The following is an 18,049-nucleotide window of genomic DNA, read 5'->3' as shown; positions in this document are numbered from 1 at the left end:
ATACTGATTTTGGGTGTCAATGTCGATGGGCTGTCAACATGTCAATGGAACTGTAAGTTTCTTGTATTTAAACCGGCCTCATAATGATGCTGTCATCTGTACTGGTAAGCAACAGGTCATGATTTCACGCCCAATTAAAGAAGATGCGACTTTTTTCCACAACCTCTTGGAAACCACTGGAAAGCAGTGTTTGGTAAACTGAGTTGGTTAAGGGCAAACTGAGTGTTCATTTATACCCATGCCTTTCCCTGGTACACAGATAAGTCAAAAGGGGAATTCAAACAGACCACCTTGGCTCACCCTGGACTATTGTAGATGAGCTGGGATTCCTCAATAATCTTCCAGACACGTAACGAGTTGTCTCTGCCTCCAGCTGTGACGGCTCTCTCTCTGGAGAGGCTATCAATGGCCATGATGCTGTCTTGATGCCCAAACCTGCCAGGAGAGGAAGAAGAAAGAGAGAAAATCGGTGACTCGTACACCAAGTCTCCATTTCAAGGAGCAGCTGAGCGGAATACATTGCTTAGTGAGGCTGTGTTCGAATTTCTTGGCTACGACTTGAAATCATGCTGAACTCTATGATAGTCGCTGCAGCCATCATCCGTAGGTTTGTGTGTCATTTCATGCTACAACCAAGTAACTAGGACAAGGGGTAAGTTCACACGGTAAGCATAAATCAGCTGTGGACAGCCAAAAGCCAATTCACTTAGTATGACTTTTAAGCTGGTAACCTGCTTTTACTCGGCAAATATTTCTGGCTGCACTCACTGTAAAAAAATCGCATGGGAACCAGTCAGAAGCAATGTGGCTTGCATGACATTTTGATAGGTAATCAGTCTTTGCAATTAAAGCAAATATGTCCTTGTGCCAAGTAAATATTTGTTCTTCACAGCTCTGTGGAAACGGCCCTTGGTTTAAGGACTTATGCAGGAGGTATTTCACATCTCTTTGCAAGCCCTCTCACAATTTAATGGAGTTATCACTTAGTAGCTGTGACACTCAGAACAATGTGTCCATGACATATTGATTTCTCTGACTGAAAGATTTGATTGATGGTGCGTCTTGGACCAATTTATCAACCACTGGTCAATTTTGCATGGTAACCTCTGTGCAAAATATATCCCGACTACCAGGCAAAATTGATCAATGGTTGACATATAGTCCCTGTTTAACACTGCTAACTGATAAGTAAATAAATTGAATATTCAACAAAAGGCGTATCAGAGATGACCAGACTGAATACTCACAGTGTTTCTACATAGGCCATTTCGTCTAGGTTCCAGACTTTGACAGAGCGGTCGTGTGAAGCGCTGTACAACGTGTGAGTTCCTTTTCGAAATGATAAACCCTGAGGGAAGTAGAAGGTTAATCACTTGATTGGCCGATGAAATAGACCCCTTTTTAAAGAGAATCCACTGAAGGCCATCAGCTGCTGCGGGAGGTCATGACATTGACAACTTTTCCACAATCATGAGCAAACTGTTATGTCATCTCGGGCATAAGTTCAAGCTTTAGGCCCGCTTGAAGGAAAAAAATGCCAGACTCTGGAGGCTGGTTTCTGTGATCAGTTCTCTGAAAGTATAGCTTTGCTAACGCTAAACAAATATGCCATTCAAAGTGACATCACCGTGACAGAATCCGTGTGCACGTAGAATAACACTACAAAAGTGGAAAAAGAGCACAAAACAAAACTTAACCCCCCCCAAAAAAAGAGAAAGGGGTGTCCATATGTTATTATGAAGTTTGTGTCCTACCTCTCGTACTTCATACTCAAGACACACTTTTTTGCCAGGAAATATGAAATTTGTGTGTTACTTCACTTACACTTTTGAAAGAACCCAAAGGCACATTATTTGAATTTAAAATTTTCGCGGGGCATCAGGCCCCAATTTAGCCAGCAATGACTGGGCCTTACCGTTCCTGATCTAAGCAACACCCTCCCACGCACGTTGTGGATTCAGAAAGATCTGCAAAGATCACGGTTCACTGAACAAAACTCTTCTGACATCTCTGCCGAAACCTGAGGCTATTCCAGCCAAATCCACCCACCGGAAAAGCAGCAGCTAACTAGCGCACACACTCACCGACACAGCGTCCCGGTGGCCCCTGAACGTGTGTAAGAGCTTCCCGCTCCCCGGGTTCCAGATGTGGATGACCTTACTCCGGCAGCCCGATGCTAAGAAACTGTTGTCGCTAGAGATGGCGAGGGCTAGGACGTGGGTTGTGTGACCTCTGTGCGTGTCCTCGGTCCCCTTTTTACCGCCCGGTATGACATACTCTTTGCAACATGACTCCAGATTCCCTGGAATAATTTCAGCAGGTGGTCGAAAAACAAAAACCGTGAATCATTCAAAACTCAAAAAATTAAAGTAAAGCACTTTGGAAAATCTAAAATCCAATGTTTCACAAGCCATCCAACCTCAACTATCAACAAAAATCAGTGAAGACAACCAGGATTCTGCAGTTCCTCGAACATGACGGCAATTTCACTATGCACATGACAATTCTTCTAAAGCAGCCTAAATCTTGGGGTGAATTTGGGTGGACTTGGGAGCATTTGGTGTAAACAAGATGTTCCCCTTGCTAGCTCGGCCTACGGTTATAGTTAATGACTCACGATCAACGGGTTAGGGGCTCGAATGTAGTTGCTATTCATACTCGGGCTGGTATCCCATCCATGGGGAAAAGAATACTGAGTCAGTTCATACCAAGGTCACTGGAATTAAACACTGGCTGAACGAGCCACACTGCCACATAACAGACAACTCTTCCCCTTACATTTGATGATAGAGCAGTCCTTTGCTCCGCTGTACGCATGCTTGTTGTCGGGCGAAATGACCAGACAGGTGATCGATAGCTTGTGACCTCTTAACACCGTCACCTCTGGGACAGCTTGGAAGTCATAATCTTGGGCCACCTTCCTCTGCAATTTGCCACTCTGTTCAAGCTAGAATCAAGAAAACAGAATTCTGAAACATGTGTTTCTCTGCTTTGTAAAGGTCAACCAGGCATTCTGTCAACATCTGGTCGTCTTATGCATTTTCACACTGCATAGAAATAAGGAAAGCCTTTTGAAGAACAAAAAACATAAATTGTATTATAAAAATATTAGGGATTTTTCATTAATCCGAGATTTAAATTTATTCTGCATGAAGTATGACAGCAGAAGGACGAAGAGGAAGGATGAAGGATCATTTGATACAGAGCTGATAGTTTTACACCAGGATCAACTCTGTCCTGAACATATCTGGTTCTGGTTCGTAACAGCACAAAAAAGCCTTAAGACCTAAAGGCACATACTTTAGCATCAAGCCAGGATTTCGCTTGTGAGTGATAATACACATGAATAATTGTATACAGTACTAAAGAGGGCATAGCTGCACCAGTTGAGTTGCAGTCCAGAGAAATATTTTGAATTAATGTTATTCCAAATAAATGAATGCACTTAGCATCCACTTTGCGTACTTACCACCTCCTCTCGAAGCCTGTGTGAGATGGCATCCCTGTCAATTTCCTTGGTTTCTTCGTTGTCTTTTTCTGGGAGAAAGAAAGAAATGTAATGTAATAATTAAAAAAATTGTAACTTTTCTTTCTTCACAATATTTTTCATACTTTCAAAAACTTTAAAGAAAATGGATTTCTTCATAATATTTGTCTTCTACATGAATATGCAATTTGGGAGCAAACTCAACCTTGAAATTTTAATCTTCCACATATGAGCAAATACTGCTGATTACATTTTTTTCAGCCTCTCTGACTACCTCATATCTCCGCTCTTCCTTAAAACCAAACTCCTGCATACTCACCATCTTCTTCCAGCTGTGCCAAGTACTGCTTGGTCAGTCGCAGCCGCTTTTCTTGGGCCGTTTCCTCCTCCTCGGAGTCGGAAGATGAGGACTCCAGCTTCCTCTTGCTGGCTGGGAATTCACTGCATTTAAGATGGTGGAAATCTTTGAACAACTCCAGAAATGGAAAAAAACAAATATGTGTAAAGATTGCAAGCATCACCCAGGCAGAAGGTACCAACATCTACAATTGTCGTTAAGGTTTTCCAAAAGCAGTTCAATAGACAAAGTGATTTCAGAGACTATGTCAATAACTACTTACACTTCATCTTCAGAAGAATCGCTAATAATAACTTCACTCAGTTTGGACCTCTTCTTCCGGAGTTTGTTGTTCCCTGCAATACTTGCATCTTTTTTGGGCTTGACCGAAGAATCCTTTCAACATAATAAATATTTGACAGTAAATTTACGGTCAGGTTTCCACGTGCAGACGTGTGCCACACATCATTGTACATACAGTAAACAAATTTCAGGAAGAGTTCCATATGGACGCCAGTAATTATTCCCTACAGTGACCTATTGGCCATCAGAAAGCAAAAACATGATCAGAAAAGTTTAATTTAGGAGGGAAAACCAAGTCATTTACATAGACCAGTTTTCAAACCAGTCTCCTAGGGTTTGTACATACAATGTAGAGTGCCGAGTGGTGTCTGTATATGGAGCTCTTTCCCAAATCAAATCTTCCCATATACTTTGCAAATGGCTTGGTCTAACACACACAGAGTTATTTATTCTTCTATTCCAATGTTAATATGATCTATAGTATCAGTTAATTACATTAATCCATGTAATACATAATGGACATGTTTGCCATTTGGGGTGGCCCACGTGGACTCACTGACCATCAGTCATAATGAAATGAAGAAAACATCCAACCTGGGCAACCAATTGGACATGCAAAATCTGCAGAGCTGCACTGATGAGATAAAATGGTCTGCCACTGACAATGACATGACTCAGCATGCTGAGGGCACTGCATAACTGGCCAGGAACTGAAAAACGAGCACGCTGGCTCACAAACGACACATTCAAAAGCTACATGTAGTATAGCTAGAGAACAGGAAGCGATTTTTGGGCAGTTGAGAGATCAATTTTCGGCATGGTTTTCGGGGTGTTGGTATTCTTACTCTGGTGTCGGGATTAGATGCCATTAGCACGTAGGCCTACAGACATGTCAAGATATATGAACGACTACGCCTGCAACATCAAGCGCAGGTGATGACCATCTGAGAAATGGTAGTTCTCACCTTTTTGGCAAAAGGTTTCTTTCTCTTCGATGCAGCACCTCTGATGAAAAAGGACATGTTACTTTTAAAAGAAGGCAGCGGTTCGAACAGAACGACCCTCGCAGCAGCAGTTGCGTGATACATACACGTACATACTGACATGAACACGTGCGCAACATTAACAGACAAAAGAACTATTGGTGGCGCTATTCACAACCAGGTCAGGGCGGGGATCTATGGGTCCAGTCCACTAATTCAAGCCCCATTGAAAACAGTGTAAAATTAGCACCGTTCAGGGCCCAATAGCATGCACGCCAACATCCCTGAGATTTCTGAAACACAAATGAAATTCTTGTCTGGTCACTTATCTTTCAATTTCTTTTCAATTTTTTGTGGGTTAACCAATTACATTTTTAATTATTCCCACAAAACAAAATCACCCCCCCCCAAGTGAGTTTTCCCGAAGTCCGATTGCAGCCATTTTTCAAGTGGCAACCCTCAACTTTCTGGGCACTTAGGACCATTTTTCAACCGTAGTTTTCAGCCCTTCTGCTCTCATGTGAAAGCTCAAAGACCCAGGGTCGTTGATCCCGGCAACAATTTACACAATCTCACCATTTTGGGGGCCAAACAATCTCCTTTTTCAAAAGATACCGTGGGGGCACTTTTAATGCTAATGAGCTTGCCAGAAATTCTCACCTGAATAAGTGGTCTGCACCATTTACGACTGTGCTTCTCCCTCATTAATTTGAAATAGCGCCCTCAAGTTTCGGGTCACACGTTACATACGTGTACCGTCTTGTATTTGTGTGGCATTCAGGAACTAACTGGTAAAACTGCATGTTTAGTGGGATTATGACCACTTGGACATTTTCTTGTATGTCCGTCGTGTTTGCCGAATTACTCTTTGCGGGGGAGGCTAGGGTCTGGTTTTATGCCCTCATCCCCCAGGAGGCGTTACTGAACTACCCATAATCTACAAACCTGTTTGAATAACAGGTACATTTTGGAAGTATTGAGTTTGAAAATAAAGGGAGCTCCTTGACTAGGCCATTTTTGTCACTACAAATTTCGATATTAAACTGATGTCAATGAGGCACGGGATTAATTCAAATGACAACATTAAGTTTCAGTCAGCCTCATCAAAATTAAGTCTAACGTGGGTTACCGTGGGGGAACAGGATGGCCGAGGCGTCTTCTCGGGCGACAATGGGGTAAAACCAAAAGCTAATACTGATTTGACATCCGTTGCAATCTCGATGTCGTTTTCTGTTCTTGAAATTCCAGCATCTAGGGATCGTTACTTTCTTTCGAGTTGATTTCAATATTTTCCTGCTTGTATTTTTCGTTCAGACCTGTCTGACTAGAGTAAGTGATGGATCAACCATTCACAAGAAAAGGAGCGGCAGATGCAATGCATCTGTTGCAACTTTTGGGGTAACCCAAGAAGATGTGGGACTTATCTCTTGCGAGAATTTTTCTTTGCAAATATCAAATTACTCTGCAGTTGAAAGCGAACGAAATTTGTTGTTATTAACAAATGAAAATGTATTTTCATCAATAAAACAGGAAGGCGAGTGCCGCCCGACTGTGCCACCCCTGGGTCTCTTACTAACAGTAATAAACATTATACGCCGGACACTGAGATTTTATACTGACATCACCGAGAAGAAATGGACCCAAGACGGTCGGGATCAGTGTCACTGTCGAAAATTTAGGAAATGAATGAAAATAAATCAACATCAATCCTGTAGCTCACTGTATTCAAACCTAGAAACTTGCCTCGTGGATTCCGCGCCCAGGGACACGGAAAAAAATGTGCTGAGGGAAAAAAACCAAAAGTTATGCGGTGTTGACCAAGCATTCAGGCGCACGGACTCCTGAAATTCGCAAGGAATCGCAGTTACCGGCTTCCATATAGGACTCTTCTGGGATCTCGGGGTTCCCGGCCCAACGCACTTCCTCCCTGCCCATCCATTTAACCCCCAAAAGGGTTCGAGCGACCATGCAAGGGAGGAAACGAGACAGGCCCCTAAGCCCTGGCCACCGAGTCGGCCATACGTCTCGAACCTGTACTAAGGCGCTCACCTGGACTTCGCGGACAGTGCCAGCCGCAGAGCTTACCCGCTAGGCTAAGGTACTGCTGGTATTTGACGGGGGTGAATTGGAGTCTCTTATAGCTACTGACAGCAAGCGTCGGGAAAATAAAAAAAGTCACTTCTGGGATTCGAACCCGCCGTCTAACGATCTGATAACCGCGAGCTTAACCACTCGGCCATCTCTGAGATATTGCTTTTTGCTCTTCATATTAATTAAGGAGATAACAAAGTCATTCAACTGACTGCACAGAATGGTGTGTAAATACTGAGTGATTGAAACGTTATCCGCCCTGAGCCAAAGTGCCCCCTCACCGGCGAAAGAAAGGCAGGTGGCACTAAGTTTTCCAACCGGGTTCTAACGCGTTCGGCGTGCGCGCAAAGACCACACATTCTAGACTAAAATCGTTGCGCGTACTCAGCGTGCTCTGCGTCAACGCGCATAAAGTTGCGAACCTATGCGATGCGTGAGTACTAAAGGACTGTGGATTTCATTTCAAACACGCCCTCTTTTATTCCTGGTCGTAGCGGGAAATAGTGTATTTGATTTGATCTATTCACTCTTTCCACACTCAAGAAAAGCAAACTCAACGATTTCCGAAAGTTAAAAATAGTAGGGATTACGCAAAAAAGTAAAATTAACTTATTTCCATTGCAGTCCCAACTGATGAGGAAATTAACCTGAACAAGCACAGTAAAATAGATAAAAAACTATCCAAATATTTTTATATCAAAACTGCAAAAATCACGTCGCAAAAGCAAAAGGGCACATTCAAGCAGAAAATGGTCGTCAATATTAAATGCTCTCCCTGACAGCTTCTCTTAAATGAACCCGAATCAATATGGGCAAGTCCCCGGACCACGTCTATCCGGTTCGTGAGTAACTTGGTCACATACACGCGGATGCGCCACGATTTGCAGACTCCCATTGGACGATGGTTGAAGTTGCGCGTATGCGTGTAACTCCATGCGCACGCAGTGCATGTGCAGTGGACCTAAATAAAACTGAGGCGACATCCCACTTGATACACTTGCCCACATGTCCCAACTCTTTCACAGTATGAGGTGAAAGACACGCCATTTTTTGCCTGGGGGGGGGGGGTTCTCTCGTTTCCTTTACTGGCATAGAATGACGGTGATCCAGGAAAATCGTAAGGAAAAAACCAAGGGGAGCGGAGATTCAGCTTGTTTCATTAAATAGGACCTGGTGGTCTATGCGTTTATGCTTGCACCAGTACTACGCCAACTAGGCGTCCATAGAAAACAGTGCAAAATCAGACCGATGGCGCGCCTGTTGACTCTCTGGAAGAGGTTGGCCTCCGTTTTTTCACTGTAAATTCAAGATTGTGGCCAGAAGATCACTTTTCCTTTCAATGTGATGGGGTTAGCCGACCCGAATTTTTTTATTCGCCTTTCCCCGAAGATACTCCCAAAATAGTAGCAAAACTCTACGCTCAGCTCCGAAAGTAGCCGCCCACCTCTATCCAAAATAGGCCCGCGATTTTGGGGCTTTTTGTACAAGAAATACCCTGACCTGGAAACTCCTAGTCCAAAATTTGGGGTTTATAGAAATATTTCTATGAACCCTGTTGATTATGGCATGTCTTATTGTAAAAACCCCGAGGGATCACAATTATTAATGAGCTCGCGCGCGCGTGCAGAAATCCAACCATTTGGTGAAATGCATCCTATTAGGGTACAGTCCACTAATTCAAGTCCCATTGGAAACAGTGTAAAATCAGCGCTGTTCAGGGCCCAATAGCATGCACGCCAACATCCCTGAGATTTCTGAAACACAAATGAAATTCTTGTCTGGTCACTTATCTTTCAATTTCTTTTCAATTTTTGTGGGTTAACCAATTACATTTTTAATTATTCCCACAAAAATCACCCCCAAAGTGATTTTTCCGAAGTGTGATTGCAGCCATTTTTCCAGTGGCAACCCTCAACTTTCTCGGGCACTTAGGACCATTTTTCAACCGTAGTTTTCAGCCCTTCTGCTCTCATATGAAAGCTCAAAGACCCAGGGTCGTTGGTCCTGGCAGTGGTAGAGAGACCACAAGAAGACATGAATAACAGTTTTATGGATTATCAGACATCAGAAATACTGGATTGTCGGACACAATAAATAACCACGTATAATCGGATGAGAATTATACATGTACATGTACATTTGGAACATGTCACTTTGTTATTGTTTGTTTGTGGGATTCGAGAAATTCTTTGATTAGGATGGACTGAATGAAACCTAGAAAAGCTGGATTCCAACCATAACAGAGCGTAACCCTAGTGGATGCCAACCCTAATGAAGGCTAACCCTAACTGAGGCCAACCCTAACTGTGGGGGGGGGGTCCGGTTCAATTTTAGATGGTCAAGTACAGCCTGCCGTGGGCACCGACTGACCAAGCCGTGGATATGCACAGGTGACTCAAATTTATCGAGACACTCTCCTTGGTGATTTGTTCCACTCTTGTGTTGGAAGTGCCCTATTTTGGGCTCACGTTTTCAACTCTTGGGCTGGAGCCTGTCAACTGGAGTAATATCTCTGGTGAGCTTTCATGTCAAATCATGGCCAAAGTTTTATGTCTTTCGTGCACTTGGCCTCTACAGTTGGCAGTGTCTAGCCTGGGTAACCCTCCCCATTATCAGTAGGAACAGGTAGTCGAAGCTGCTCATGTGAAAAGTGTAATTTTCAGCTGCTTCCTGCTCATTGTATTTGCACTAGTTAGTGTATATAGGCAGTCTGCAGTAGTTTGTGCACATTTGCTATTGGCTGACCTTGAGGATTTTCTCTCCATATACAGCCATTAGACAGGTTTTTTCATTTTTTCTCTGGAACTGAGGTGTTTGATGCATTCTCAACCATTCAGTGTTGTTTAGTGTGAAAAATTGAAAAATGGGTGTATATAAATTTCAAAATGGCGGAGTCCATGCAGTAGTGGCGGCTGGGTTTAAAACTCATCCCTCTTGTTTACGTTGGTCCTGGCAGTGGTGGAGAGACCACAACAAGCCATGAATAACAGTTTTATGGATTATCAGACATCAGAAATACTAGATTGTCGGACACAATAAATATCCAGGTAATCGCATGAGAATTATATATGTACATGTGGAACATGTCACGCAGACCTAAGGTAATGCGCACCTGATTGGTTGCCGCGTGCATGTTTAATGCATGATTAGATGCGCCTGAATTATCAATGACCCAGACTAAACACAAGTCTGCGCAGCTACCCTGTTTCGCCACAATATGTGGTTTTCCGCCGAGACAGGAGTGAGGTGTGTCTCCTTGGTAACGGCGAACGCAATTTGCAGATCAATGGTGGTGGTGTTTTGTTGGCTGTCAAATCAGAATTAAAGCCGTTTCGCTAAACTACACTTGAACACCCAGAATTTGAGCAGGTGTGGGCCGAAATTTCGTTGAATGGGGCATCCGGATCGTAACCGTCTTATATCGCTCACCCAATGCCAATGTAGAGTACTCGGAAACCCTTCAAGCCAGTATAGATGGTACAAATGGAATACTTATTGATCATTTGTTTACCAATCGCCCAGACATTTTTCACAAGTGTCGATAAAGCCCTGTTCCAAGCGATCATAATATTTGTTTTATTGGGGCAACTAGGTCCTTGGATCATAGTATTTTACTTTTACTGCTCCATGCCTTTCTTGTTATATTTATGAGGAATGGCTAAGTAAATAATAATATTAATAATAATAATACAAATAATAAAGTAAGCGAGATCGGGAACTTTTATTTTTTTAATTTTAGATCTTATTCCCCAAATCTGTTTTATATTATTGCAAACTGTCGATTAGGATGGCACCAGACTGTCTTATACTTCCGTGCGTTTCAAGCCTCCCTTTCAATTATTTTCAAAATCTGGCAATATAGAATTCTACATGTAAAGTCATGAATTTGAAATTATTCATCACAGTAGACGGGTAAAAAATTATCAAGAAATTTAATTTGATTGCTCCATTTGTACTCTCGACATTCAAAAATGAAGAGTTAACCTCGCTTTCAAATTCAACATGGCCGGCCCCGTGGATGAAGTCTATTGGGAACTATCGGATACGCATATTGGAGAGCGAGGTTGCACTGACCGTTCCCGCGCGTTATTAAATTGATCGCCGAACTGTACCGCGTACCCATCGCGAGGAACGTGGACTATACTACACCCAGCCAATTACTGACTTGATTTCAAGTCTAAAAGTGAAGAAACTTTGCAAACATTCTTGTTTCATCAAAAGAAACTGGAACCCATTAAGTGTTGGCACTCTCTCTCTCTCTCTCTCTCTCTCTCTCTCTCTCTCTCTCTTTTTCTCTCTCTCTCTCTCTCTCTTTCTCTTGTTTAGTCTTTCCACCCGTTTAGGCAGGGAATTGGAGAACTATGTTTAACAAAGTGAGAAATTGTTACATATATTATGCAACATTGATGTTTTTCTGTCAGCGCGCCTTTTGAACATGGTACACTTCACACCATGGCCTCATTCTTGGCGGTAGGCGAGGAGTGTTTGGATCAAATCAATAATGGCATGCTAAATCGACATTCGCTTAAAACATTCATTTTCTATCAAACAGAGTAACAACCAGCCGGAAAATATACGCAAACAGTGCTTCATGCATGTTGCTTATCGTCTTGATTGCCAATAGGCTGTCGTCTCATCGCCAAGGCCAGCTCTTCCGCATCTACTTGGAACAGCCCCATCCAATCAAACTAGCAAGAGGAATGAAGTAAATAACACGTGAGTCTCGTTACCATAGAAGCGACAATCACTCTGACTGACTCCCAGATTCTTCCTTGATGGTGTTTTCATTTTTTTTTATTTTGAGAAGCGCAAGCGGGTTCTTTTCGAGTCGTTTTAGACTCTGCAATCATTGACGATAACCAGATCGTCTACATGACAGTCCCATCCAATCAAAACGCCGAGGGTTGCTGATGTAGCAGCAACTAGTCACTACTGGTACGCGAAAAACACCCGTTTACCAACAGGAATACGAGATGTGATGCGAAAGGTCTTTCGGAACAGTGACTGACCAAACGACAGAGACGTCCACTAGACCAGTGTCTACAGACACACCCCAACGAGTGAGTGCGTGCTGCCTATCTCCTGAATTCGGTCCCGGCCTAGAAACTCCGACAAGACTGTTAAGAAATTAACTCAAGACGAGATAAAACCTTGGACGACGGGGTAGTATTTTATGTTGACTGTATTATGTACACTGCGCCGAAATCAGACGATGGAGACGATGACGCGACAGCCCTTTGCTATCAAGCTGTTCCAATTTATGTACATGTATCTAGCAATCGTGACAACTACCGTCGCTGGATTTGAAAATTGGTGCAAAATACGGCAGCAAAAGTTTCATGCCGTGGAAAATCGCGCCCTGGTAGGTCAGGCTTATGCCAAGAGAACTGTGCGCTCTCGTCTCACCTGCGGGCTACAGTGCAACAACAATGAGGCCTGTAAGTCTTTCAATTTCTACAATCACAATAAAGTTTGTGAGTTAAATCTTGTCACAAGACGCGAGTATCCCGAGGACTTGAAAACAGCACCAGGAAGTTTCTACTTCGATGTAGAGAAAGACACCCACTCGCTTGCCGAAAGCTGCTTCAATCGCCACAGAAGTTGCAGCACGCTGTTACATGCCGGATATCGATCAAGCGGCACCTACACAATCTACCCAGAGGGATTCAGTGATAGTGGTCTTCGTGTCTACTGCGACATGGACACTGACGACGGAGGATGGATTGTGTTCCAGAGGCGACAAGACGGCAGCGTGGACTTCTGGCGTAGCTGGGCTGAGTATCAGTCTGGTTTCGGCGATCTGGACGGTGAGTTCTGGTTGGGCAACGACAACTTGTTGACTCTGACGTCTGATGATTCACGGGGAACATGGGAGCTCCGAGTCGATTTAGGGGACTGGGAGAGCAACACAGCTTGGGCAAAGTACACTGATTTCAAACTAACACCCAACGAGTACCGTCTAACCTATGATCTTTACGATGCGGACAGCACTGCTGGTGACTCCCTGGCGTACAGCAAAGGTTGGGGCTTTACAACGATTGATAAGGATAACGACGGCTGGCCGTACAATTGCGCGGACTATCATAAAGGAGCATGGTGGTTCAATGGAGCCCATGTCACGGACTGTATGAGATCGCATTTGAACGGGATCTACTACCCGGAAGGTGAGAAAGCAGGTGTAGATTGGGGAATTCATTGGCTTCACTGGAAAGGTACCCACGATTATTCCCTCAAAAAATGCAGCATGAAAATACGCGAAATGTAAATGAAAATGTGTGCCTATTTCCAACCGTATAGAGTTGTTTGCAGAAACTCTCCTCAAAACTCACATTAGAACGTCAGTGACAATAGAAACAATGTGGAAGTTGTGTCACGTGGTTATGGACCGACAATATTGTCAAAAGTTGACATTCAGCGCCTCTTATTTTACCAGGTTTTTAAGAACTTATGTGAACAAGGTTGACACGTTTTACTTATCAAACTGATATTCTGTTGACGACTACCAAAGATTTATTTCAGAAAGGAAGAAAGCAGCACACTTACGGTTCACGATATTTTGTAAGCGTGTAATAGCACTCTTATATAGTAAACCTGAAACAATAGATATATGCATATGTAGTGTCTTGGACGGTAGCCTTGAATTGTATCTCCTTTTGGCCTTCATTTTCAGCTTTTATTTCAAATTTTGAAAGTGTTTACCTTATCAATGTCAAGAGTTATAAAATAGAACATCCATCGTAAATATAGACTTGACTCAAGTCGGGATCTCTGTGACGTCTTCGTTTATGATCGAGACCGAGCGCCGTTACTTGCTTTACGCCCTCTTGTGTCCATTTATTACTACCGGTATGAGTTCAGTTCAGAAACCCTGACTTGACGAATCTGCCGACCGTTTGAACACGGAGAATGGAGTACCGAAAGTGGTACTAGCCAATCACATCGCAGGACTTGTTTTTACGTCGTTCATACAAGCATTATAATGAACGAATCTGCAAGACTGACTACTTTGACTGGTGAAAATTATTATGCAAGATCATGTCATTCATATGCAATTATGAATAGGTACAGATTATTGGGGAGGGGCGTCCAACTGGCTTATCCGTCATGTCGGACTTACTGACTGGTGACGTGTGATACATGTTGCGCTGCCGGGCCGAGCGCGAGGACCGTGTAGTGCGTACAGGCTAAAGGGTTGGCTGACTGGGGAAGAGCAACGTAAGTCCGACTTGATTCAAGACTATCGTAAATAGTGAAAAGGTGAAGTTCCGAAGATTATTTGTGCAAAGTGTAATTTAGATTACAGTATTTTGTAGTATAAATGTTGACTTGTGAATTGTCGATCGATATATTGCTGCTTTTTTACAATTAACACTGTACATATTAAGAACGTAAGCCTACCTTGCTTAGTCCAGATTTGAAGCTTACTTAATCCAAAACATGGTGGGTTTTGTTGTACACATTCCTTTGTGCTTTATACGTCTTCAATTCCTAGAAAGGAAATGGTCGTAACCTGAGGTTCACGACCCCGTTCATGGCCCTTGGACGGCAGAAAAGCAGATGGCCATTTTTAGGCCACCTATGTAAAATCTGCTTCTCCAGTTTAAAAAAGTGGACAAGTAGAATTCAAGGTTGTTGCCAAAATGTCCAATCCTCCTTTCTGCATGTTCGAAAGGAGAAGAGCAGATGGCCACTTTTCGGCCGCCAGCAAACGCGGAAGAAAAAGTAAAATCTGCTTTTCGTGAAGCAGAAAAGCACAAAGTAGAAAAATGCATTACAAAATAATGTTCGTTCTGCTTTTAAGGTGTCAGAAAAGTCAAAAATTGCATGTTACAAAAACATAACATCTGCTTTTCAACTACTCTGACAGCAGGAAAGCAGATGGCCACTTTTCGTCCTCCATATTTCAGCTGCAAAAACCAAACTTTCTTTAGACTTGCCTTACAGCATAAAAAACTACACAGACACTGCAACTAAAAAAAATCTAAACATTCTAAAACTCAAGATATTTCATTACCATTTTTGAAACTGCTCTTTAATACAATAAAAAGTATGTAAAAGTAAACATTAAAGAATTTAGAAAAAAAGCTGTAAGTGACGGTCTGACAGTGTGTTATGCCTGTACTATGTCTGCTCATTCACAGTGTATTAAATTTTCCGTAGAGAATTATAATGTCTAAGTTACCAAATGAACAGTTAGTAATAAGTATCGCTCTAAATGGTCATTTACAAAGTATAAGATTCACCTGTTATGATTTCTTTTACTGTCTGCACGCAGATAAAGAAATAATTTTCTTTGTTTGCAAAGATTTGAAATTTAGACTGGTTATTAGAATATCATCGTTGTGCCTATAATGAGCCTCGATTGCCTTCCACGGGCTGGGCCCATTATTATCTCCATGCCCCAAGTCTGTCCAGTTTTTAAACGTACTGTTAGCTAAAACTGCATATATCGCTGAAAAATTGTTTGAATTAAATCTTAACCCAAGGGAACGTAAATACCATAAAAATGGGTTTTGTGAACTCAATTTTGGTGATAAGAATTAATTTCTGATTCAGATTTCGTCCACAAAATGGGTAAATAGCAACCATTTTTGGTTACAACAAACTAGAATTGATGCCAACCAATTTCCTACCAAACTTTCGGGTGCAGTGTTCACTCTCCCTTAGGGTAAAATTTATCCCAAGAAATTTTCAGACCCTATCACGTTTTTTTCTCCTGGTAGATTGTTTATGTAGAAGGAGAAAAGAAGAGGAAGCCTTGCTTCGGATAAATGGGGGTAATGAGTCTGTCTGAACTGTGTGAATCGTTTGTCTTTTGGTGACGGTCCCGATGGGATGAAATCTCAAAACGTCGAGGAATCTGATTAGGAATCAGTCATGAGCACTTACTCAGAAACTGAGGACTCGAACTCAGACAACGAGGACTCGGACTCAGACACTGCGGGACTCATGACTCATCTCCAGCACCGGCGGTCATGACCTCTGTGATCCAGGAGAAGTAGTTGGAAACCTTGGTGTAGAAGCCATACATTTCAGCCCTAGCACACCCTTCGCCCCAGCTAATCACCCCAAGCAGGTGCCACTTGTCCCCTTTCTTCATGGCAAAAGGACCCCCACTGTCCCCCCGGCAAGCGTCTCCATGCCCAGCCTGGCGGTAGCCGGCACAAAACATGTTTGTGGTGAACATACTCCCACCCGATTCCTGGCAATCCCTCTCGGGCCTAATGGGAACTCGGACGTCGCGGAGATACCTATGGTAAGGTAGCATCTCGGCTAGCGCCCCCCATCCGGCGATCCTAGCATATTTTCCTGGCATCAGTAACCTTTTAGAGAGGCGACGTTTGGGCAAACAAATCGGGGAGACATAGTCGGTGAATTCCTGCACCCTGGGATCCAGCTCTATCAAGGCAATATCATTATCGTAGCTTGTCTTGTTGAAATTGTTGTGCACCACAATCCGCGAGACCCTGAACATCATCTCACTCGGTTCCTTGTGGAAGGAATCGTGATCACCCAAACGGACCCGAATGTCCTCGGCCTGAACGAATGGGTTGTCCACACAAATAGCTGATGTGAGCACCCAACGATAGTTGATCAGGGATCCACCGCAGAAGTGTCTGTCCAAACGCCGATCCCACAGACGGGCTATCCACGGTGACGAACCTTTTTTGGCCGTCTTACCTGCCACAATGCGGTATCTGTCCGACTCTGAAGAGTTGATAGCCTCTTTGGCCCTCACAAGACCGCAACCTAATTGGATGTCAGGAAAAATCACTTTTGAATCGAAAGCCGCCATGTTAGACCCAAGTCTAATTGAAGATAACTTGGAATACGGCAACCCCCAAGTTTACCATTTTTTCTGCAAAAATGACGAAACTAAAAAGACATGAACGTTTTTGTTTTAAGAATGAAAATATTAGAAACACAAAACGACGGGCCTTTACGTTGTTGTTTGACCAAACATGTACACGCAAAATCTTTTGAGGGTAGGCACACAGGACCGTCAGTCAGTATTTCACTGTGCCATCATTAACAGCCATAATAAAAACGAACAGATATTTTTTCACCCGACAGGAATGATGGAACCTAACTAATGTCTATGACATGACTGCAAATAAACTCACCATCTGATACATCCAAGCTTGACAGGACAGTCAATTGGGCAAAGACTGTGCCGAGTTTGACGTCATTTTCGTCGTAAGCCACACAGGAGTACCTGCCGCTGTCGGTCACCCTGGTGTCACTGATCATGAGGTTATCTGGAAAGACTTTGAATATTCTCTCATTGGTAAACAAAGTCTGGCCATCCTTCTGCCAGATGATGTAAAGTCTGCCTGGGTAGGAGCATTCGAAGACGTGATCGGCACCGTCGATGACAGAAGCGTCCTGTGGCACAGTCTCGAATCTCTCGTCTACACCGTTGACATCGGTCGTCGACGCGTAGCTCACTGCAAAAGGTTCGAGCAACATGGGCCTCTTTAGTGTCTCACGGTTAAAAATCGACCTCTTTGTCAACTTGCTCTTAAAGCTGTAAGTGGTAATTCGTCTGTACGTCATTACTTCTCACATCAGCAGTTGTAAAAATGTAGTGCAGATCAGATGTTTTTGCGGGAATGAAAGGTTGATCTGCATTATATTAAGTTCTTAAGACAGCATTACTATCAGACAACATATTTGCAACGCGTTGGCCAATCACAACGCTCGAAATTTGTTGACCTTTCTGAACGTGCATTGGGTCGACAGATTTCGATCATTGTGATTGGCCAACGCGTTGCGAACTCTTGGTGGCGCACTATTGTGAATCGCCCGTATTAATGAGATGCGCGTGCAGGGTCTTGCACCTTTAAA

The 18,049-nt window shown here is 43.1% G+C and overlaps 2 protein-coding genes and 1 pseudogene across 2 annotated transcripts; 1 reads left to right on the top strand and 2 right to left on the bottom strand.

The window, feature by feature from the left end:
- Positions 1–280: 280 nt before the first annotated feature.
- LOC147799469 (uncharacterized) lies at positions 281–5,236 on the bottom strand. Its single transcript, XM_087136043.1, has 8 exons — positions 5,093–5,236; positions 4,108–4,220; positions 3,807–3,928; positions 3,470–3,537; positions 2,779–2,947; positions 2,085–2,302; positions 1,248–1,348; positions 281–435 (listed from the first exon to the last, which is right to left on the bottom strand). Exons 1-8 carry the CDS (start codon positions 5,231–5,233, stop codon positions 297–299), a joined length of 1,071 nt encoding a protein of 356 aa, XP_086992169.1. The 5' UTR covers positions 5,234–5,236; the 3' UTR covers positions 281–296.
- Positions 5,237–12,080: 6,844 nt separating this feature from the next.
- Positions 12,081–13,549, top strand: LOC147799468 (microfibril-associated glycoprotein 4 pseudogene; annotated as a pseudogene).
- Positions 13,550–15,206: 1,657 nt separating this feature from the next.
- Positions 15,207–17,671, bottom strand: LOC147799467 (coagulation factor VII-like). The gene is made up of 2 exons (XM_087135562.1): positions 17,326–17,671; positions 15,207–16,951 (listed from the first exon to the last, which is right to left on the bottom strand). The coding sequence occupies exons 1-2, from the start codon at positions 17,669–17,671 to the stop codon at positions 16,149–16,151; spliced, it is 1,149 nt and encodes a 382-aa protein (XP_086991688.1). The 3' UTR covers positions 15,207–16,148.
- Positions 17,672–18,049: the final 378 nt, after the last annotated feature.

This window comes from Acanthaster planci, linkage group LG04 (genome assembly GCF_054643075.1).
Source record: "Acanthaster planci isolate LZ-2023a linkage group LG04, COTS_SCS, whole genome shotgun sequence".
Taxonomy (NCBI): domain Eukaryota; kingdom Metazoa; phylum Echinodermata; class Asteroidea; order Valvatida; family Acanthasteridae; genus Acanthaster; species Acanthaster planci.
The sequence above is the reverse complement of the archived record's forward strand: the minus strand, read 5'-3'. Positions and strand labels throughout refer to the sequence as shown.

Coding starts and splice junctions, on each gene's coding strand:
- LOC147799469 (XM_087136043.1), bottom strand. CDS start 5,233: ATGTCAGTATGTACGTGTATGTATCACGCAACTGCTGCTGCGAGGGTC. Junction 3,929..4,107: donor GATTCTTCTGAAGATGAAGT/GTAAGTAGTTAT, acceptor TCTTAAATGCAG/TGAATTCCCAGCCAGCAAGA. Junction 1,349..2,084: donor GCCACCGGGACGCTGTGTCG/GTGAGTGTGTGC, acceptor TACTTCCCTCAG/GGTTTATCATTTCGAAAAGG.
- LOC147799467 (XM_087135562.1), bottom strand. CDS start 17,671: ATGTTGCTCGAACCTTTTGCAGTGAGCTACGCGTCGACGACCGATGTC. Junction 16,952..17,325: donor AAGCTTGGATGTATCAGATG/GTGAGTTTATTT, acceptor ACATCCAATTAG/GTTGCGGTCTTGTGAGGGCC.